General features: G+C 61.6%; 1 protein-coding gene across 7 annotated transcripts in view; it reads left to right on the top strand.

Moving 5' to 3' along the window:
• BAIAP2 (BAR/IMD domain containing adaptor protein 2) overlaps nt 1–21,623 on the top strand; it is an 80,878-nt gene that overhangs the window by 40,953 nt on the left and 18,302 nt on the right. For 5 of the 7 annotated variants that reach the window (XM_009252123.3, XM_024234722.3, XM_024234721.3 and 2 more), the window contains 3 exons: nt 8,345–8,406; nt 9,167–9,238; nt 9,959–10,096. In XM_009252123.3, coding sequence (XP_009250398.1) covers nt 8,345–8,406; nt 9,167–9,238; nt 9,959–10,096 — 272 coding nt within the window. Of the gene's footprint in view, nt 1–8,344; nt 8,407–9,166; nt 9,239–9,958; nt 10,097–19,076; nt 20,372–21,623 lie in introns of those variants that run through there. The other 2 variants (XM_054535900.2, XM_054535899.2) reach the window with 2 other exon arrangements.

A 21,623-nucleotide genomic window follows, 5' to 3' on the forward strand; every position in this document is an offset into this window, starting at 1 on the left:
CCGCAGTTTGCTCTGCTCCCCGGGGCTCTGCTTGCCAGGAGACATTTCGGCTATAAGCAGGCGCGAGCACCTCCAGAACGCACATCGGGAAGACAGATGGTGTGCAGGTGGGGCTCAGGGCTGTCATCCCCTGAAGCTGCTTCTGAAAGAGCTGTTCTTACAGCAGCACGGTTAGAAAAGGCCACATGGGAAACAGCCCGCACCTCTCAGTGGATGCCGAGAGAAACACCTGGTGTATCCATAGGGTGAAATTGTATTCAGCCATAAAGAAGGACAGGCCGGGCGTGGCTCATACCTGTAATCCCAGCACTTTGGGAGGCCAAGATGGGAGGATCACTTGAGGCCGGGAGTTCAGGACTCACCTGGGCAACACAGCAAGACTGTGTCTCTGTCTAAAAAAAAAAAAAGAGGTTCTGGGGCTGGGTGCAGTCGCTTGCATCTATAATGCCAGCACTTTGAGAGTCCACTTGATCCCAGAAGTTCAAGACCAGCCTGGGCAACATAGTGAGACCCCATGTCTACAAAAGTATCTTAAAAATGATCTGGGCATGGTGACACACCCCTGTAGTCCCAGCTCCTCGAGAGGCTGGGGCCGGAGGATCCCTCGAACCCAGGAGTTGGAGGCAGCAGTGACATGATTGTGGCACTGCACTCCAGCCTGGTGACAGAGTGAGACCCCTGTCTCTAAAAAGACAAGAAGGAGACTCTGAGGCAGGCCACGCCATGGATGGAGCTTGAAGACATTGTGCCCAGGGAGAAAAGCCAGACATAAGAGGGTCACGTGTGATTGCAGTGATGTGAAGTCTTGGGAATAGGCTGCACCACAGAGATGCCGTGAGACTGGTTCCCGGAGCTAGGGCGCAACTCCTGGTGGGCATGGGTTTCTCTTCGGGGTGATGAAAGTGTCCGGGCGGGCGGCTAGCTCAATTGGTGAGCACGTGATGCTGATGATGCCACGGTCGCGGACTCGATCCCCGCACCGGCCACAGTCCCAGTTTCTTAGCTGGGCGTGGCAGCTCACGCCTGTAATCCCAGCACTTTGGGAGGGCAAGGCAGGAGGATCACCTGAGGTCAGGAGTTTGAGACCAGCCTGGCCAACACGGTGAAACCCCCCTCCCCGCTAAAAATACAAAAATTAGCCGGGCGTGGTAGTGCACGTCTGCAGTCCCAGCTACTCGGGAGGCTGAGGCAGGAGAATCACTTGAACCTGGGAGGCGGAGGTTGCAGTGAGCCGAGATAGTGCCACTGTACTTCAGCCTGGGTGACAGAGACTCTGTCTCAAAAAAAAAAGGTAAAAATGGTGAATTTTATGTTATGTGAATTTTTCCCAGTTTAAAAAAAAGAGCCCAGTGTTGGGAGGATGGATGCTTGGGCTTCCTGCCCATCCTGAGGCTGGTGGTGCTGAGCATGCGGGTGGCTGTGGGAGCGGGTGCCGTCTCAGGTGCGAGCCAGGCACTGTGGGTGCGGGTGCAGGTGTGGGTGCCGTTTTGGGTGGGAGCCGGGCACTGTGGGTGCGGGTGCCGTCTCAGATGGGAACCGGGTGCTGCGGGTGCTATCTTGGGTAGGAGCCAGGTGCCGTGGGTACAGGTACCATCTCAGATGGGAGCTGGGCGCTCTGGGTGCAGGTGCGGGTGCCGTCTTGAGTGGGAGCCAGGCACTGTGGATGCAGGTGCCATCTCGGACCTGGGTGCTGTGGGCGCGGGTGTGGGTGCCATCTTGGGTGGGAGCCAGGCACTGTGGGTGCCGGTGCCATCTCAGATCTGGGCGCTCTGGGTGCCGGTGCGGGTGCCGTCTTGGGTGGGAGCCGGGCACTGTGGGTGCAGGTGCCATCTCGGAGCTGGGTGCTGTGGGTGCGGGTGCCGTCTTGGGTGGGAGCCGGGCGCTGTGGGTGCAGGTGTCATCTCGGAGCTGGGTGCTGTGGGTGTGGGTGCCGTCTTGGGTGGGAGCCGGGTGCTGTGGGTACAGGTGCCATCTCAGAGCTGGGTGCTGTGGGTGCGGGTGCCGTCTTGGGTGGGAGCCGGGCGCTGTGGGTGCAGGTGTCATCTCGGGGCTGGGTGCTGTGGGTGCGGGTGCGGGTGCCATATTGGGTGGGAGCCGGGCGCTGTGGGTGCAGGCGCCATCTCGGAGCTGGGTGCTTTGGGTGCGGGTGCTGTCTCGGGTGGGAGCTGGGCGTGTATGCGACTGTTGGTGTCATCTCGGGTGGGAGCCGGCCATCTGCCTTCCTGTGCTGCAGCCTCCGCTCCTGTCTGGCTGTGATCTCTGGCCGCGCCCTCCCCCGCCCCGGCGGCGCCCCCCCCCCCCAGCGGCGCCCCCCCCCCCGGCGGCGCCCCCCTCCCCCAGCGGTGCTCCCGGCTGGCAGCAGATCTTGAGGATGCAGCCTCTGGAAGCTCTCAGGGCTCCTGAGTTTTGGGGTGTTTGACCTCCAGCCTGCTCAGCCCCGAGTCAGCTTTGAGCTGTGGGGGTGCCAGGTCTCTCCCCTGCAAAGTGGGGTGATAGTCCCATGCTGGTTGGGGTAAGACCTGAGGGGAGCGAGACCGGGCTCAGCCTGCAGAAGAGATAGAGGGCTGCTGTGGGGTCTCCCCAGTCTCTGCTGGGGATTCCAGAAAGGAGCTGGGGACTCGGCAGATGGAAAGGGCCCTCTCCGCCAGGTGCCGTGCCCAAGCAGAACCGACTCGAGGACAGAAAGATGCTGGTCAGGCACGCCTGGGGCCTGGGCTCCGCAGCCTCACCTGACTCAGGCGCTGTTTTCCTTGCTGGGGAGCAGGGGCCTGGCCGGGGTCTTGAGGCTGCCCTGTCCTCATCAGCTGCGCTCAGACCCGTCCACAGGAGGCTGGGCTCCCCGGTCACAGTCAGTCCCATGGAGCGGATTTCACTCTTAGCCTGGTGACCGCCCCGTCTGAGATGGAGGTAGAGCTGGTGGGGTGAGGCCCACGGTGACCCCAGTGAGGACCGGCTGCTGCTTCACTCATCGAGGTGCATTCGTAGACGGTTGAAAAGAGAGAGGCCTCGTTTTCAGGATGACTGTGTAGACACATCACCCATGACACCCATGTGTGCCCCCTTTCTCGCCCTCCGATGCTCCTCCCCCTCCTCACTCCCCAGCATCCCTAGGCAGCCCTGGGCTGGTGGGGTGAGCTGCCCAGAGCTGGCTGACCCATCAGCCTAGGTGCGACGCTGATGCACTCCCACATCTACATCCTGAGGCGTGGCCACCTGCTGTCCATCACCCCCAACGCCCCAGATCCCCGGATCCTTCTGATGGTGACAGCTCTGCCGGTCTGTTCTGGCTCATGTGCTGTGTGCCCTGGCCCGCTGGCACTCAGCTTACATTTGAACCTCGTCTTTAGAGTTAAGGTCCCACCTGTGCTGTGGACCAGACGTGGGCTTCCCAGTGGATGGATGGCATCTGATAGGTGAGGCTGCTTAGGAAGCCTGGCAGACCCTGTCCCTTGGCAGGGTGGGCCTGGGTAAGTCTGCCGGCCGCATGGGAGGGAGTGTGGAGAGATGAAGAGATGAGGGAACCTGAGAATGCACGGCCTCACGTCTCACCCCAAGGGAGGCTCTCAATGGCTCTGGAGCCCTCGCTACTCCGTCTTCAGGCCCCTGAGGGACACAGGGAACCGTGGACAAGACAGTTGCTCAGCAGAACTCACTGCCCCTACCGGTGCCTCTCACTGCTGATCTTAGGGTCTTGGCATTCCTTAGGGGCCTGGTGCTCCACGTGCACCATCCCTCCAGCTGGCACCCCGGGGGTTAAGCGCTGGTGGCTGGACACATTTGCACTCCATGCCCACGTGGTTTCCTGCAGCTGCTTGTAAGATGCAGTTTACAGATTCAACGCGTGGGATGATTTTGTGCAGCCGTTGCTCGACGCTCAGGGCAGGCACACGCCTGGTCTGTACAGCTTTGCCTGGACCTCCCCTGCGTGTGCGCCAGCCGCATATTGTGGGGCTGGGGGCTCGGGCTGGCGGGGATGCTGGGGTGCACATTTGAGTGTTGCAGCCACACGGGCGGGTGGTGATGACCGTCACCTGGCCAGAACTCCATGAGAAGCTCCATATACTCTTTCTTTTTGGATTCAGCCATCCCTTTTTAAAAGGATTTGCTGTTCGATGTTGTCTTCCACATGCTCCTTGTGAATCCATTGTGTGTAGCCTTTTAAGGGAACACGTGCTTGTTATCTGGTCTTAACGTTAACTTATAATTTGGGCTGCAGAATGTGGCGAGAGCCAGGCACGGTGCTGCATACCTTTGACCCCAACTACTTGGGAGGCTGAGGCAGGAGGATCAAATAAACCTAGGAGTTGGATACCAGCCTGGGTGACATAGTGAGACCCCATCTCAAAAAAAAAAAAAAAAAATAGAATATGGCAAGAGCCCTGCAGAGTTCAGCTGAGTTGTCTCCGGCCTTTTGCTTCACCTGTTTGTGAACTTGCTGGCCCCCACCCCAGGATAGGGGGCCGGCGACCTCACATAAGGCTGGGTGCATGTATGGACACTCCGGGGCTGAGGGAGCACTGGCTAGGGCACAGGCTTGGGTGAGTTCCCCCTCTCAGGCCAGACCTTGTGCCTGTTGTCACCTGCCACCCCAACTCAGCTGAAGCCAGTTTCCAATGTCTAAGGGTCCTGAGAACTGGGAGGTGGATCCAGAATCCTTAGTCATAGGAACACCATGAAAACCTCAGGACAGTTTCCTGGCGGCTTCCTGAGCTCAGAGGTCGTGGCGTCCACCCTGGGAATTTATAGGATGCCAAAGAGCGCCGAGAAGCACGAGGAGCCCTGGAGCTGCCTCCCCCAGGGTCCCACCGTCTCAGGCTTCCTGATCCTGCTCCTGAGCACAGGGCAGTCTGCCCCCGGCCTGAAGCTTCCTGCGTCTGCTGTCCTCAGCTCGTAGGATGGTGTCCTGCCAGGCCGGCAGCATCCTGGCCACCCAGAGTAGATGGTGGAGGGACCACGTGGCCGTGGGCCTGTGCCAGCCCTAGCTGGGGTTCCCTCTCTCGTGGGGTCTGTGCGGCCGGCCGTGCTCCTGTCTCCTCCCCTGCCCTGGGCAGCGCCTGCTCACGTCCAAGTGGCTTCCCTTCAGCCAGGCTCCTTTACACCAAATTCTGTCCCCTTTTGTTCTTGACCCCTTCCCTGCGCATCTTGAACCCTGGGTCGAGTGAGCCTGGGGTAGGGCCCACGTCCTCTCCTGCCGAGGCTGGTAAACCTTAGACTTGCCCCCACCCCACCCGTCTGTGTGGTTTGCCGCTGATCCCCAGAGGTCTCGACTTCATCCCGACCGTGAGAGGCCACCGCAGTGGTGCAGCTCCCTCCTGACTGCAGTGCAGCCCAGGGGGGCCATGGCTGGGCCCTGCCCCACTCTGCGGGGCCACACAGCAGGGACCAGGCAGTCACACCCACGGTTGGAGCCGGTGGAAGTGATTTCCAGGCAGAGGCAGGCCCCTGGGCCAGGGCTGGGGCCGGCGGCCGTGGAGTACTGGGTGCGCCAGGGCGCTTCGTAGGTGGTTTGTGTGTGGCAGAGCCTGGGCTCTGGGGTCTGTGTCTGCCTCTCCTGCTCCCTTCTGGCCCCGGGGTCAGCGTGGTCCTGGAGACTGAGCCCTCATGACCCACCTGTGGTCCCCATGAGCCCCGTGGTTGTGGCCAGAGCGGGTAGCGGCATCCAGGGTGGCTGTGAGAGTGGAGGGAGACTTGGGTCACGGCCAGGCACACACAGCCACACATATGCTCATCCGCATAAGCGCACCCGTGTACGGTTCACGCTTGTGCGTGCCCACTCACACAGGTAGACGTGCACGCACACACGTGCTCATGCCTGCACACATATGTGATGCCTCCCCGGGGTCTGCAGAGCTGCTTTCCTCACGCTGAATCCCTCTTCACAGTGGCCAGGCCCAGGCCTGTCATCTTCGCAGGCGGAGGGTGAGCAACTGCGTGCCAGGCAGGCCTTCTATATCTTCCCAGAAAGGGAAGCCAAGCCTGGGGCTCTGTGCATCCCCCACCCCTGCCCTGCGGTGGATGGGATCCTGCCAGCCCTGCGCACTGTTCTCTGGAGAAGCAGCCAGGCCTAGCACTACTTTTAGTGGGACGCGTGTCACAGGAGTCAGGTGACTGCACCTCTGGGCCCCCTCAGGGGTGCATGAATCCCTTTTCTGTCCTTCCTCCACAGAAATCTGTGCCCCTGACACGGAGCGTTCGGCTTTGGGAACAGGCCCAGCAGTTGCCAGCCTGAGGGGCAGGAATGACTTGGAGTCTGGGTGGCCAGGAGGTGCCTGAGATGCCTGAGATGCCTGGGATAGCTCAAGAGGCAGCCCCGTGTGTGCTGACCGGGGAAGAGGGCATGGCTGTGAGGTGGAGGCTGGCACAGGCGGTTGGGCCCTGGCTTTGCGGCCACTCACCAGCCGCTGACGTGGCCTACTCTGTCTGCTCATCTGGGCGGCCTTGCTGGTTGTGCTGATTAAAAGGAGGTACATCTGTGAAGCACCTGGCCCTAGTCAGTGCTCAGAGGGTCTGTGGTCATGGTGAGAAGAACCCTGCAGCTCCTGGAAGGGCGAGAGGACCCGGAGAGGCTTCCTCTCCCAGACTCAGCTGTGCTTTGGGGAGGGGGAGTGACCCAAGGCCAGCCCAGCCGTAGTCCTGGGAGGCAGCATCGCCCGGTTAGGGCTTCCTGCGTGTCGCCGGGGGCCTTGCTCTGGTTTCTGGCTGACCTTGTTGGGCACTGGAGGATCCTAGTGGGGGCTCTGCTCGCTGGAGCGAGAGGACCCTCTGGGGCGTGGGACCGGCAGTGGCCTGGACGTGAGCAGAGGAGGAAAGTCCTGCTTCAGGCAGCCCTTCAGGGAGGGACAGGGATCTCCCGAGAGTGACCCACTGGCAGCAGGGACGGCCCTCCTGCTCTGTTTGTGTCCACAGCACGTGGTCCGTGCCTGGCACTGGAAACGGTAGCTCAGCAAATATTTGTCCGTCAAAAGAGTAAGGGGGCCGGACCACCCAGTTCCGGCCCCTCCTCTGCAGACAAGGAAATGGAGCCATTTGCCACAGGGGTGCGTCTTTCGTACCAACTCCAGGGTTGGCGGGAGGACAGCCCTGAGGGGCTGTGGCATGCTCTTGTCCCATGTGGTGCTGATGGGGGGTGGGTCTCGGGCTCTGCTGATGAGTGTCAGGGCTGGGTCCTGGAACCCAGGCTGGCTGCACTCTGGGGGGGCTTCTGGGGACGGCTAGCCAGCCCCCTGGGCTGGTGGTGTGGTCACACCTGCTGGCCTTGGTGGTCATGTCTCAAATGGGATCACAGCTCCGCGGGAGCTTTGGCAGAGCAAGATGGGAAACATCTGGGTGAAAAGGAAGGGGGCCGTGCTCCTGTGTCTGCAAGGCCTCGGCCCCTCAGCTTCTCTCTCTGTGCTCCCCTCTTTGGTGGAAGCAGGTGGGGATGCAGCAGTGTGGTGAGGCCCTTACAGAGTGGGGGCTCAGACCCACATCAGGGTAGCCCAGACACCTGCGCCCCTGGGGCTGCCCCCCTGCAGGTGGACTTGAGCCGGGTCTCGTTGATGTCCAGGCTGCAAAAGGCCTCTGACGGCGCTTACCCTGTGCCGCCACGATTTTGATTTCTTAATCTGCATTTTGCACATGGGCTGAGGAGACATCAGTGTCCCCAAGCGCTGCCCGTGTGTCCCCAGGGCCCTCAGCAATGGCAAGGCGAGCCCAGGCCTGCGTGCACCAGGGTGGCTGCCTGGTGAGCCGATCCCATGGGGCCAGGCCTCCTCAGACCACCACACTCCTCTGGGACTCAAAGCGGAGATGTTGGGTGAAGGTCTCAGAGGTGCTGTGGGTCTGCAGCCTGGGTAGTGAAGCGTCTTAGAGTCAGAGAGGCCTGTGCCCAGCGCGTGCCCATGGGTGTCCCCAGTGCGTGCCCACGGGTGTCCCCCAGAGGAGGTTTGCGCACTGTGGTCTGGGGTCAGTAGACCGTCCGCCTGGCCTGAGGTAGGAGGTTCGGAGCTCTTGGGTCTCTGCAAACGAGAGTCGGATGCGTATGAAGACACTCACTGTCACGCCTGGGGTGAGGCATACACGGGCTTTTCCTATCTCTTGCCTTTGCGGAGACTCAAGTTCCCTGCCAAAGATGCCTGGCGTGCTGTGCATTTGAGGTCTGGAGTCCCTTCTCATTCTAGAATTTTCTGTTTCCTCTTGGTGTCCCCTCTCCGCCCTCCCTTCTGGCCCTGACACCCCTGGGGCCTGCTGCCTGCTGCCTGTGGTCACAGGGCTTCCCTGGGTGGCTGTCAGCCCAGAGTGGGATGACGGTGGTGACTGCGAGCACCTGACTCCCTCCCCTTCCTTCTGCTGTTCTGCTTCCCAGGAGACGTTCTCTTCCAGATGGCTGAAGTCCACAGGCAGATCCAGAATCAGCTGGAAGAAATGGTGAGTCCACCCCCAGCATGGCCCTGCGAGGAGGGGCAGGCGCGATGGGAGAGCTGGCGCCACACCTTGGTGGTGGGTCCACTTGGGAACAGTCCGAGTTGTCCAGCCACACTCAGAGGCAGGGAGGGACCCTGGCTCAGGACGCAAGTCACACTCAAAGGACGACGTCGGAGAAAAGGGCACAGGCCAGACTGGGGCCGCATGCTTCACTGGCCGCAGCGGCCAGCCACGACACGCTGGGCTCCAGGGAGAGTCCTGATCGCAGCCCCCGCCAGACCCCACTCCTGCGGTTCACAAGGCCGACTTCCCCTGGACTCTCTGACTGTAGGCAGAGGCAGACCCCACACAACCAGAGCACGCTGCTGGCGGCTAGTTTGCAGCATCCTGTCTAAAGCCAGGGGTCCGACCCTGGTGTCAGTTCAGGCCCATGGGCCCTGCGACCTCTCAGCCTGTGTCGCAGTGATCCCTAGCATGCGACAGCAGAGGAAGGAGGGGATGGCCGTTTGTTTCCCTTGTGGCTGTTGGAGGCAAGATTGTCCGACGTTCCAGACTCCTGTTCAGCACTCACTCCTGCAGCCCTCTGGCTCCAGAGGGTGCACCCGGCCATGCAGGGCCACGGCTCATCAATCGGGGAGGGGGCTCCTCCTGCACAGCCGGGACACCCGGTGTCTCATGACCATCTGCTCTAGCCGTGCCCCGCCTCCTGTTCCGGGTCCATGTGTTGGAGCTGATGGCTGATATGTTTTTTCTCCATGTCCAGCTGAAGTCTTTTCACAACGAGCTGCTCACGCAGCTGGAGCAGAAGGTGGAGCTGGACTCCAGGTATCTGAGTGTAAGTGCACCCTGGCCGTGCCTGCTGGACCCCGTGCCTGGGCTCCGGCTCTCCCGAATGCCTGCCACTCCTTCCCTCAGCCTGAAGGCTTCCCACTTCCCCTGAGCTCCCCGTCCACATGGGCCCCAGCTCTGACTTTATTGTCCATTTGGGACCGAGTGCCCCTGGTGTGCCCCAAATGCAACCTGTGGGTGAACCCGTTGCCTCTGACGCCCCACGTGCCCGGTTCCATGCCCTGGCTTTGGCCACTTGCGGTGAAGCTGGTGCCTGACTCCGCTGCCCGGGAGTGCAGGAGCTCCTTCTGTGGCCTCTGCAGTTCCCTGGGCTGTGGGCCCGTCCTGCCCCAGCGCCACTCCTGTCCGCTGGCAAGAAGGCTTGGGGCTGAGGCACTGCTTGAGGGTTTGAGGGTCATCTCTGGCTCTCAGTGGTGGGCGGGAGGGGGTGGGCCTCGGCCACTTTTTCCAAGTGTGATTTTCATCTTGGGGGACCAGAGAGCTGCCATGGGGTTGGGTAGGGTCGGGCTGAGGCTTCAGTTGTGCTCTCCCCAACTCTGATTTGCAGCTGAGCGTGCACAGCCAGAGAGCGAGCCAGAAAGGGAGTGGCAGGGCTGCCAAGCGGACCCCGTTGTGTTGGGCTCATGGGCCTCAGTTTTGCTGCCAGGGGTCTATGCTGCGTTGGGTTCATGGGCCTTGGTTTTGTGTTTTATTGTTTGAATCTCAGGCTGCGCTGAAGAAATACCAGACTGAGCAAAGGAGCAAAGGCGATGCCCTAGACAAGTGTCAGGCTGAGCTGAAGAAGCTTCGGAAGAAGAGCCAGGGCAGCAAGAATCCTCAGAAGTACTCGGACAAGGAGCTGCAGGTAGGCCCGCCACCTTGGGACTGCTCACCTCTCGCCCCCCCTCGTCCACAGGGAGCGGACAGCAGCCCCCCAGGTGCGATCAGACAGAGACAGGCTGTGTGCCCCTGGTAGACCTCAGGAGCGGTGGGCCTGATGCCCCCAGGCCGGCGGGATGGTCGGCTCCACCTGTGGGGCTCTGTCCTGCTCTCTGCAGCCTCCCAGGGTCACTGAAAGGTTCTTGGCTGAAGGAGCAGAAACCCAAATGGAGTCCTCCCACCTCTGTTCTCCCAATCCCTGCCCGGGAGTCAGGTCCCAGTCTGTTCCTCTAAGCGGTCGTGGCCTCTGCCTGCAGGGCTGGCCGCTCAAGGGAAGGTGGTACTTCATGTTCCTCAAGGGAGCGGCTTCGGTGTTGTTTCTCTCACCGTCCCGCCAGCGTCACCGGTGCTGCGTGCTGAGTGGGCTGGGACTTAGGATGGCCTGGCCGATGACAGGCACGGCCTGACGTGTGTACACCAGAACCTGGATGGTGCCTGACGCAGGCCAGACCCAGAAACCCCTCGCCCACTTGCTGGGGTCATAGTGATACAGAAGAGAATGAAACACAAAACAAGATGCCCAGTCGTGTGTAAAGGAAACATCAGGAAAACCTCTGGCCAGTCACCCAGGTAGAAGCTTCTGGGCTGCACCCTGGGGCGGGCAAGGTGTGGCTATGGGTGAAGCCCGGGCCTCCAGGTCGCACCCTTCCTGCTGGCAGTCAGGTTTTCAAGCCTTGGCAAGCCCTACACACACCTGCCCGTGTGCGTGTGTCTGCATGTGTGTGTGCCACCGTCTCCTTGGTGCCGGATGTGGGTGCTCATGAGTGGCTGTGGCCTCGCCCTGGGACTGGGAGGCCGGTTCCTGCTCAGAGCCTGTGCCCCGCTCCCTGCTCAACTGCAGGGAAGCCAAGCAGGTCTGCCCATACTCTGCAGAACAAGCCAGAAGATTTCCAGTGTGGGGTCGCCTGGTGGAGCAGTTTCAGCCCCAAAGGAGAGGACGGCACTAGGCCAGGGGCAGATGAGAAGAAGAAGTGAGAGTCTGTGGAAACAGCCATATGGGGGAGCTGGGGGTCCCTCGGGTGCCCGCTGCTGTTTGCAGCCTCCAACTCAGGCATGCTTGGTGCACAGTTGCAGGGACGCAACTCAGGCCGTTCTCTAGGGTGCCCTTCCCTCTCCAGCCACCTCTTCCCATGTCCCCAGCTTTTGTTTTGATCCTGTTTTTCACTCCAGGTAAGCTGTGATGGGTCTTTTGATCCTTTCCGTTTTGCACTCCAGGTAAGCTGCGATCATGGGTCTTTCTATGATGGGCCCGTCGTGGTGGCCTTAGTATTCCTGCCTGAGGCTGCCTCAGTGAGCCGTCCTCGAGCTGTTTCTGTGAACAGGACCTGAGTAGTGGGCACAGGGAGTTGAGGAGGAGAAATAGGTATATGTTGGTAGACACTGTGTCTATTTTTCCTTTTCCTCCCACCGTGGGACGATTTGCTACTTTGCTTTCTGAAGACAAGTAGCGGACGGCGCCCCTGCAGCCTGGAGGGCCATAGCCTCCTCCGAGCAGGCCAGGGCAGTGCAGGTGTGAGCCAGCCCTGAGCACCCGCGCCAGGTGTGAGAGCTTGTCTTAAAGGGGACTTTCCTGGGAACATCCCCAGCTTGGTGTTCTGGGGACGGGGATACTGAGGCCAGCTTACTGAGGGCTCAGCTGCCTGCTGGGGGTCCAGGAGCTTGAGCTCCCTTCTCCCCTTGAGGCTCTGTGGGTTTTTGCTAACAGCCTTACTGAGATACAATTCACGTCACCAGCAGTTCACCATTTAACGGGCACAGTCCAGTGGTTATGAGTGTTTGCAGCTGTGCGTCCATCACTCAGTCCGTTTTAGAGCATTTTCCAATCAGCAGTCACTCCTGGGCCCCTGGCCCCACCAGTCACCAGCCTGCCATTGGCCTCCATAGACTCGCCTGTTGTGAACATTCTGCGTAGCTGGAATCCCACAGTGTCCAGCCTTTGGTGCCTGGTGGCTCACGTGGCGTGGAGGGTTCTCAAGGCTCATCGTGCTGTAGCCTGCGCCAGCCTCCTCCCCTCTTACTGTCGGGGGTCAGCCTTTCTTCCATTTGATGGCTAAATCGGGTTCCATCGTGTGGGTACTGGAGGCTCCGTCGGGCTCAGGGCCAGGGCCGTCTCCCTGCCACAGCTGGTACTGCCCTGTGGCTGAGCTCGCTGGGAGCTGGAGATCGTGGTGGGGTAGCATAGGGCTGGGCAGAGGCAAAAGCTGGGGACTCTCGGAGCCACTCTCCCTCCCTCCTGCAGGCTGGAGCCAGAGGCCTGAGGCCCCCACGCAGTCATTGTGGCCATGCCGCACCAGCTCCCTGGTTTTCGTGTGCCCTGCCTCCCGCTGCCAGGCCTCTTCAGGAGGGCCCTGACCACACGCCTGGCCTCTGCCTGCCTCCACGCTGCTCTGCCGTGGGCCCCGGGTGGTGGGATTTATGCCTGAGGCTGTGTGTGCGCAGCCAGCTCCTCAAGCCCATCCCGCGTGGGGGTTTTGGAAGACTTTCTCCTTGCTGATGGCTGGTCTGTCTGTTTGCTGCATGTCCTGGCACTTGGGGTCTGTTGGGGGACCATGTTGGTGCCTCAGGGGCCCTGGAGGCAGGTCCCATCTGTTCTTCTCATGGGGGCTGCGAGCCACCTCCAGTGCCTCAGTGGACCCTGCGTTGACTGGCCCAAGGGTCACCTGATTCGCAGCCACAGGGGGCTGGACCTGGTGGTGACTCGAGGGGCCTTGGCCCTGCCTCAGCGCTGCGGTCCGTAGTCTGGGCAAGGGACCGCCAGTGGGTGCCCCAGGTGCTGACTGCAAAACATTTGACAACAGAACTAAGGTGGCTGGTGGCTGGGCTCACCCTGGGGCCCCTCGAGTGCCCTTTCATGGTAAGCCAGGTGACCCAGTTTTGGGAGTAAGCCACAGCACCTGTTTTTCAGGTGGGAGACACCCAACGGCTGCCACGGTCGTCACGAAGCCCCCTCGTCCGCAGGAGGGCAGGCCTGGGCAGGGGGAAGGGGAGGGGCAGGGGGAGGGGGTCATGGCCTTCCAGGTCGTCTGCGTCCTGATGGGCCAGAACCACGAGCCTGGCAGGGCCAGGAAGGAGGGCAGCATTCCTATCTGTGGCTGCTAGTTGCCGAGGCAAATGATCCCCCCAGCACCTGTGAGCGGGTCTGGGCGGGGGCCGTGTGGGTGGGGAGGGCAGGCAGGGCCCCGAAGCATGTGGTAGGTGGAGGTTGCAGTGGGTGTGAGGTGAGGGTGGCCCAGCAGCCCCCTTGGAAAGGCCTCTGCCACCCGGTACAGAGACGCTTGGCGAGCCTCATCTTCCCGGCCTCCCAGGGCCCCTCCTGGGAGATGTGTGGTGCTGGTCTTTCTTCCCAGGTCCCAGGGGCCCTGCTGTGGCTCACCAGCCCTGGCTGAGTACCCTCCTTTCTCCAGAACTTGCAGCTGCTCCTTCCCACTCACCAGGGGACCTGTGGGTGGCCCCAGGCTGGCCTGTCCCCACCTGGGCACAGCCTCAAGGCCCTGGTATCAGGCTTAGGCTTGGATCCGGCTCTGTCCCTTATGGGTCACGTGGCCACAGCAAGCCCCAGAGCTTCTCTGAGCCTCAGTTTCCCCATTTGTGAGGGGGAATGTCCTGCCTTTCTCCCTCTTCTGAGCACTGACGGGAAGGGCTGTGGGGCCAGGACGAGCCGACGTCAACCTTCTCACGGTGCCTGCGTGGGCTCTCCTGGACCGACCTCCGCCTCTGCTCCTCCCCATCCATCTCCTTCCTCTGTTAATGGGAGACGGGGCTTCAACTCTTAACCACACAGATGTTTTATTTTTGTGAATTTTCCCAAGTCACCGAGTTCCTTCGTGAAGGGCTAGGGTCTCATTTCTCCTGCGTCCCACTTGGTGCCAGGCACAAGCTGGTCACACAGCAGATAACTAGTAAGTGCTAAGCGGTTTCAAAACAACGTTTTGGGGTGGGAAACAGAGGGAGCCACGCCCTGGTGTGCTTTCTGCTCCCCAGTGGCCTGGAAGCCCAGGAGGCCAGGCCTGGGAGCCGTCAGCATCCCCGGCCCCACATCTGAGTTTGAGGGGGTGGGGCACTTGGTACGTGGCCGCGTACACCTACCCTGAGCTGTGGGGAGGCTGCGGCCCCCATGCTGGGGTGAGTCCTGGGGTGAGTGCCAGGCTGTCTGGCTGGGATGTGCTGCCGGCCTTGCTGCTCCAGGCCCCTTGCCACCCAGGGCTGTTCCTGCTGGTTCCCATTGCCTTTGCAAACCCGGCCAGCAGGCTCTGTCAGACTTCTTCTTTAGGGTGTGGCCTCGGGGGGCCCAGCTGTTGCAGGTCCTCTCCACTTCTGAAGAGAGGAAGCACCCTGGGCTGGGGGAACTGGGCTGGCTGGCCCCACCTACTCATGTGCAGCCCCGCCCCTCCAGTGTACTCCACCCCGCCCTCACTTGTGTGGACCCACCCCCACTTGTGTGGACCCGCCCCTTGGTGCAGGAGGCCCTGCCCTTGCTTGTGTGGCCCCACCCCTCCATTCACCCCACCCCCACTTATGTGGCCCCGCCCCACCCCACAGGCCTCCTAGCTGTCCCTAACTGCTGGCTTGCCTTGCAGGGGCTACTGTCCTGGGGCCTAGGATGTCAGCGAGGTCCTGGTGGTCGCAGGGAAAGGGCCTGCTGGAAGTACTCTTGGGGGAAGCAGAGACCTCTTCACTGGCCTCTCCATTCCTAAAGCGGTTGGTTGCTTCCCAGCTGTTCTACAGACCAGCCCAGTAGCTGCACCCCACGCTGGGGGCAGCCCGGGGGTGTCTACCCAGAGAGTATAGTTCATGGTGCCGCCCTGGAGATCCCTGCCTCGGTCCCTGGACCCGCCTGCCCCCAGCTCTTCTAGCTGCCTCCACTGTATGCCCTGTGGGGTCACTGGCAACCGTAGCAGTTGTCCCCAGTCCTGAAGACCCTGAGAGAGGCAGATGTGCCCACACGTCGTTGGGGTGCGGGGCAGGAGTCTGGCCCATTCGGGCTCCTGGGGCTGCTTTCTTGGACTGCCGGAAGTGGAAGTGACCCCATGCAAGGGTGGCCTGAAGCCAGTGTCCAGCCAGGGGCGTGTGTAGCAGAGAAGCAGAGGCCTCCCCGCGGTTCCCAAGCTGCCCCTGCCACTGAGGCCTTTTCCTTGGAGACCCTTTAGTGCCCCCGGGGTCTCTGGCCCTGCATGTCCCTTACCTGGCAGCTTAGAGCTGGCCAGGGCCTGGCCGGTGGTGCAGCCGAGTGGGCAGGTGGGGGCTGTTTAGGGAGCCTCGCGGGCTGGACGGGCGCCCCCGTCCACAGGGCCCCCCACCTCAGCTGCTGCTGATGAAGGGGAGGTGGTGGCTGGTGCCTGACTCTGGTCTTTGGGGGTGTAGCGTGCTGTCATTGTCAGATGTGGGTTCCCTCAGTGACCCAAGAGCTGGGTGTCTCGAAGTGATTGCTGGGGTCCCAGTGGGCTCAGAAACCTGGCGCCAGCTGCACCCCACCTGAGCTGCATGTGTGCGGAGCGCCAGGCTCCTAGGAGCTGTGAGGCTGCCGGGCAGCAAGGCTGGGCCCATGGCACGTCTGAGGGGCAGCTTCATGCTCCAGGGTGCCCACGAGGCCGAGGCCCCCGATGCGCACTGCCCTCCTCCACTGCCAGGCTCATCATGTGGCAGCGGCCAGGCCTGCAACCTGAGCTGAACCAGGGACACACCACACCAGGCCCTGGGGGCAAAGGTGGGGCTGTAGGGAGGGGGTGGGCTTGAGGTTGGCCAGGCCCTGCCCCAGAGAGGCAGGCAGAGTGGGTTTCTCTGTCTGCCTGCCAGGGTGCCCTTGAGCGGGGCTGGGCCAGGGGGCCTCCCGTTGTTCAAGAACTGCTTGTAATTGAGATGGTGTTTTGGGATTTCCATGAAAAGAAGTAATTTTAGTTATAGGTCAGGGCACTGGAGTTAGGAAGCATTTGGGGCGTTTGTTAACTAGGACAGAAGAGCTTTATGTAAGGGGGCATGGCCTGGAGCACTGCCCTGACGGCCTTGGGCAGTGGTGCCTTCACTCCCCGGGACTGTGGTCATTGCCACGTTTGCTGGGTCAGGTGCTGACAGACGTCCCCATCCGCGTAGAGGGAATGTTCTCCACACCACACGGGGCACGGTGGACACGCTGGGGGCAGGGGACACCTTCTCTGTGGGTTTAGCAGTGTGTCCATGGGATGTGGTCACAGCCTGGTTCAGCTCCTCCTTAGAACAGAGGGATGTGGCCGTGTCCACAGGGCCCGGAATGGAGCTGAGAGCAGAGCCCAGCCTGTGCCACCCCTCGGGGGCAGGGAGCAGGGCCCGGGGGACGTGTCCACATGCCACATCCTGCATCTGGAACCCAGGGTGGGAGGCAAGTGGCCCACCCACTCCCTGGGCTGGGCTGTGGGCACGAAGACCTGAGTGTGGGGAGGGAGCCCCAGCCCACTGGATGCAACTTGTCCTTCCTAACCCGTGTGCACTGAGGGTGGGGCAGCCGAGACCCAAGCAGTGCTGGGGCCTCAAAAGCCAGTGCTCGGGCTGGGAGTGGTGTGGGGCAGGCCAGGCCCCTGCTCAGAATCGCACCGGGCATGGGCTCGACTTGCTGGCCCTGGGACGACCCTGCTCAGCCAGCTCTGGAGGCTTCCTCAGCGGCCTGAAACTCCTGCTGCAGAGGAGGGTAGCGCTGCCCTGTCCACTCACCACCTCCTGGGACTTTTCTGGACAGAGATGCCCAGGGCTACAAGGAGAGCCAGGGTTTCTGCTGGGTCACCTTCCCCTGTTCCCTTTCTGAGATGATAGGGGAGGAGGCAGGAGGCAGGTGCAGCCCTCACTGGCCGGTGGTGAGTGAGGAGGGAGAGATGGCCCTGCATTCCTGGGGATGCTGCCTCCCAGAGACCATGGGGGCTCCGTAGCACCCGCAGGATCATCGTGGGGGTCCTGGGAAGCGGCACTGGTGCTCTGCTCACTGTAATGCAGGGGGCCGGTGGGGGGCATTGGTGCCCCCAGGATCCCCCCTCCGGCTGCCCCCCATCTGTGGGTGTGTCAGGCCTATAGCCGGGATTGAGGTCTGAGAAAGGGGAGAGATGCGTGCTATTTAAAGGGGTGTATAATTAACACAGCAGAGACAAAGCACCCTCGTTCAGATCTTCAGAGAAGATAATAGCAGGGCCGGTGATCGCCAGCATGGAGTCTGGCGACGTGCAGGGGGGTGTGAAGCCCATCCTCGTTTTCGCAAAGCTCTTCAGGCTAAAGGCTGTCTGTGGACAACCCCTGCTGTGAGGACAGCCGTGTGGCCATGTTTCTCTGGAGTAACATATCTGAGGGGTCCTCACCAGGAAAAACAGGAGTGTGAAGAGCCAGGAGCCACAGAGCCCTCTCAGGGCTTCTGCATCCGCAGCTGGCACAGGGACCCTCAGTGTCCCCGGGGCCAGGGCAGCCAGGGGTCGGGCACTCTGCTTCCCCAAGCCTCAGGGCTGGGCCACTCAGGCATCTTAGCTCCCACTTCTCCTGCATCTTGCCACCCCTTTTGCTGGCTCTTGGGGACAGCTTGGTCTGTGGTTCTCCAGCCTGTTTGTGTGTCTAGCCCACCGGTGTGGACAGAAGCAACCTGCTGTCTCCTGTGTCCGCGGGCATGTGCTCACCAGACTGTCCATCCCAATACCAAGCTGTGGGTCTGTTGGGACCTGTTGTTCCTGGGCACCCCTTGCCAATCTGCTGAAAGCTCTGGGCCTTTTTCCCAGGAAAATGGGGACCCTCAGGGCTCATGGATCCCTGATGCTGCCAAAGTGGCACTGTTCCCTTCCTGAGGATCTTCCTGTAATGCCTTCCTGGGGGAGTGGAATGACCAGCTCTTCCACCTGCCACCGGGGCCAGAGGGTGCGGCTTACCCTCTGCTCAGCCCAGCCCGGGTCTTGCTCAGAGCACGTGTGTTCAGCGTGAGATTTAAGGGTCCTCCCATCTCCTTAACCACCTGCCACGCTGCCCTCCCTCCTCTGCCTGGGTACTGTGCCCATCAGCCCGGGAGGCCTGGTCAGTGGGTTTTGGAGCAACCACTGGCTGCAGCCTGCAGGTGGCCAGTGACCATGTGCTACTTGGGGCACCTAATTCTCACCCCACACACCACAGCTGACCGGTCCGCAGCCACATCCTTTCGAGTAAGTGTGTTACCCATGGTGACAGCTGAAGGCCAAGAATTACGTTCTCATTGATATGCTGCAGGGGACCTGGGGGGGGCGCATGCGATTTTTAAGGAACGTGGGAAAGCTGCAGCAGCCGTGGCGGATGAGGTAAACCAAAGCCGCCTTGGTTTTTTCTGGAATGCCCCTCCCCCACTGTGAGTCACCGCATGCTGCGGAGAGGAGAGATGTGTTCTGATCACTTTTGTCTTCTCTGATCACGGGGCTGTTCAGCCCAGGGTGACTAAGTGGGAGCGTTCTGTGGGTCTTAAATGCTTTCAGCTGGGTGTTTCCATAGTGCTGTCGCCATGGCACCCAGCTAAGCACGCAGCCGGTGGCTCAGCGGCAGGCGGGGACTGGAGGAGGCCAGCCACTGGGACTGCCTGCCCATGGGGCAGGCTCAGGGCCGTTGTAAATGGCCGGCTGCCAGGTTGGAGGTGCAGACCAGGCTGTGCTCTGTCCTCTGCACTTTCCACACAGCTCGGACGTGCCCCTTATAGGTCATCCCCGTCCAGCAGCAGGTCAGAGTTGGCCGGGCCCTGCAGCACTGGCCACCACCTCCTCTCCTCCCCATCCCCGCACCGGCCCCTTGTGTGGTGAAGCTCCTGCCTGGCCTAGATTTCCAGTATCTGCCCTGCACAGTCGTGGCCTCTCTGTATGAGGAGTCAGTGTCCTGGAAAAGGAGGTGAGGAGAGGCAGCTGTCATTCCTAGACGGAGTGGCAGCCACATGTCACGCGCTGACTCAGGCACCGCCATAGCCGGATGCTCATGTTGGGGCTCCGAGGCAGGAGGTGTCAGCTTCCCCCATCCCTCGGGGGCTGGCCATCCCTGCCTTGCAGCTCTGCTCTGGGAACATCTCTCCTCCCTGTCCCCAGGATTTGGAGGGGCCCCGCCAGAGCACCGTGCAGCCATACTTTCTGTCTCTCCCCCAACTTCCCCTGGGTTTCTCTTGTGACCTGTGTGCCACTCCCAGCCATTTACGGGGCTCCTTTGAGTAAGACGAAGCCTCAAAAATAAAACACCGATTCTCTCCCCGGCCAGGGAGGCTGCCATACCCTGCTAATGAGGCCAGTACCCCTCGCTGTACTCTCCCCCGGGGGACCGAGCATGAGCGTGAGAAAGTACCATAGCCTAAAAACCCAGAAACCGCCTGTAGGGTGGGCAGCCGTAGTGGCTCCAGGGGCCTCAGTTTGGAAGGTGCCGTTTTCAGGGTGAGGAGACCCAGGGGGCCCTGCGGCCTAGTTGACGCTGCTGTCCTGGGGTGACCGCTCCAAGCAGCACCTTCTCTTCCCCTGAGTCCTGTTTAGACAGTAACCCGCGTGGAGGCCCTGGCTCTGGGCAGCTCCCCCGGGCCTGCCTTTTCTCAGTGCCTCAGTTTCTTTTGCCGGGCGTCGGATCTCCTGCTGAGTGCTCTCTGCCCACCATGCTCTCCGGGCTAGCCACCGCTGGAAAAGTCCCCAGGGAGGGTACAGAATCCTCATGATGGGGTGCATTGGGGGTTTCTCCATGGAACCTCACTCACATTCCTGAGGCTGCCCCACTTAAGGGATTCTGGGCACCGAATAGCTCTCTCCTGTGCATGAGGTCGGGGTCCAAAGCAGGCATCCCCATCACAGGCCACTCAGAGCCTGGAGGCGCACCCCAGCATCCCTGGCAGTTCCCTGGGGGAGGAGGGGGCAGGACCCTGCAGGCGGCCTTGGAACAGGCCTGGGTGTTGGTCTGAGTGGTGTTGCAGGGGCATGGGTGGGTGCTCATCTCCAGGCCCCTCTTTGTGCAGAAGCCCACCTGTTTCTCGGAATGCACCCTCCCCACCGAGTCCCTTTGATCTTGAAGGTCGGGAAAGGAGTCCAGCAGCCAGGCTGAGGCTGGAGCACAGCGGGCTCAGGTGTCCTCCTCCGTGGCTGCTGTATGTGGCGTCCTGGCCACGGCCATCATGCCCGCCCCAGGGTACCCCCGAATCTGGCTGTCCCACTCCGCCCCTTCCTGGGGAAGGAGCTTCAGAAGTTACTGGAGGTTCTTGGGAGCCTCGGAGCAGGAAGCCCTGGTAGGTGCATGTTGCGTAACCAGGGGAAAAGTACTTCGCGCTCCAGCTGTGGAGGAGGAGGTGGAGGAGAAAGTAGAGGAGGAGGAGGTGGAGGAGAAAGTAGAGGAGGAGGAGAAGGAGGAGGCAGTGGGGGTGGCGGCAGAGGCCTCAGCGTGGAGCAGAGCTTGCTGGAAAGTCTGCTTAAGGCTGCCTTGCAGGGCCTCTCACCTGTGATCAAACTTCTTACTTCCCAAATGCCATCTCAGGTCCCCTTTAGGTGACCCTGTGGCCAGGCCCTGCAGCGCCTCTGGAGGGTCAAGGCCTATTGGGGATAGGAGTAGCAAGCCCGTTGTTTTGAGGGGCAGGTGGGGTTTAGTGTGGGAAAGCAAGGTGGGCTGCAAGGGCAGGGGAGCGCTGGGTTCCGTGTTGGGGGATGTGGCTGGGTAGGCTCTGGCCTTGGGGACAGCATGGTCTGCTCACACTGGCCAGCAGGCAGAGCCAATGCCCGGTGGTAGCGCTGGGACCGACCCACACCCTGCCAAGCTGGTTCTCACCCCTGTAGTGGAGGCTTGCGGGGGTAGGGCAGTGAGGGAACAGGCTGCTCCGCTCCCCTCCCTGCCGCCCACCCGGCCCGGCACTGCCCACCCACGCTGAGTCAGAGCTGTGGGCGGGGCGGCCGCGAGGCTGAGTCAGGCGGGGGAGGCCGCCCCCTTGCGGAGGCCGCATCTTCTTAAGACCCGATTCTGAACTGACCACTCCTTGACGGGCGATCCCGGTGGACGGGGGGTCTGAGTCCTGCTGTGGAGGGTCTGCCTCAGGCCGGTAGGGGCTCAGCCCAAGGCAGGTAGGCACAGGAGGAGAGGCGAGACAGAGGAGAGCTGGAAAGACCTTCCTGGCAGAGGAGAAGCTAGCTCCCTGCTGAAGCAGCTAGCCCCCTGCGGCCATCCAGGAGGGGCCTGGGTGTGTCCCTGGGGACAGGGTCTGTGCCTCGGGTGCTCCTCCCTCACCCTCACCAGCCACCCACAGCCTCATCAGTGTTTTGGGACGGAAAGTTTCCAGCCTACAAAACCGGAGAGCCGTTGACATCCAGGGTCGCAGTCGAGCCCTCCCACTGTCGGGCTGGGGTTCTGGAATCGGGAACCCCGGGTGCCGGGTGTCAGCTGTGCCATAGGGCTGTGGTGTCACGCGCTGCCCCAGACCTCAGGCACATGATCCGCCAGCTGGGGTCATGGAGGGGCCGGCGGGGGGTGGGGAGGCATGCTCCTCCCAGAGG

This window comes from Pongo abelii, chromosome 19, assembly GCF_028885655.2.
Source record: "Pongo abelii isolate AG06213 chromosome 19, NHGRI_mPonAbe1-v2.0_pri, whole genome shotgun sequence".
NCBI lineage: Eukaryota > Metazoa > Chordata > Mammalia > Primates > Hominidae > Pongo > Pongo abelii.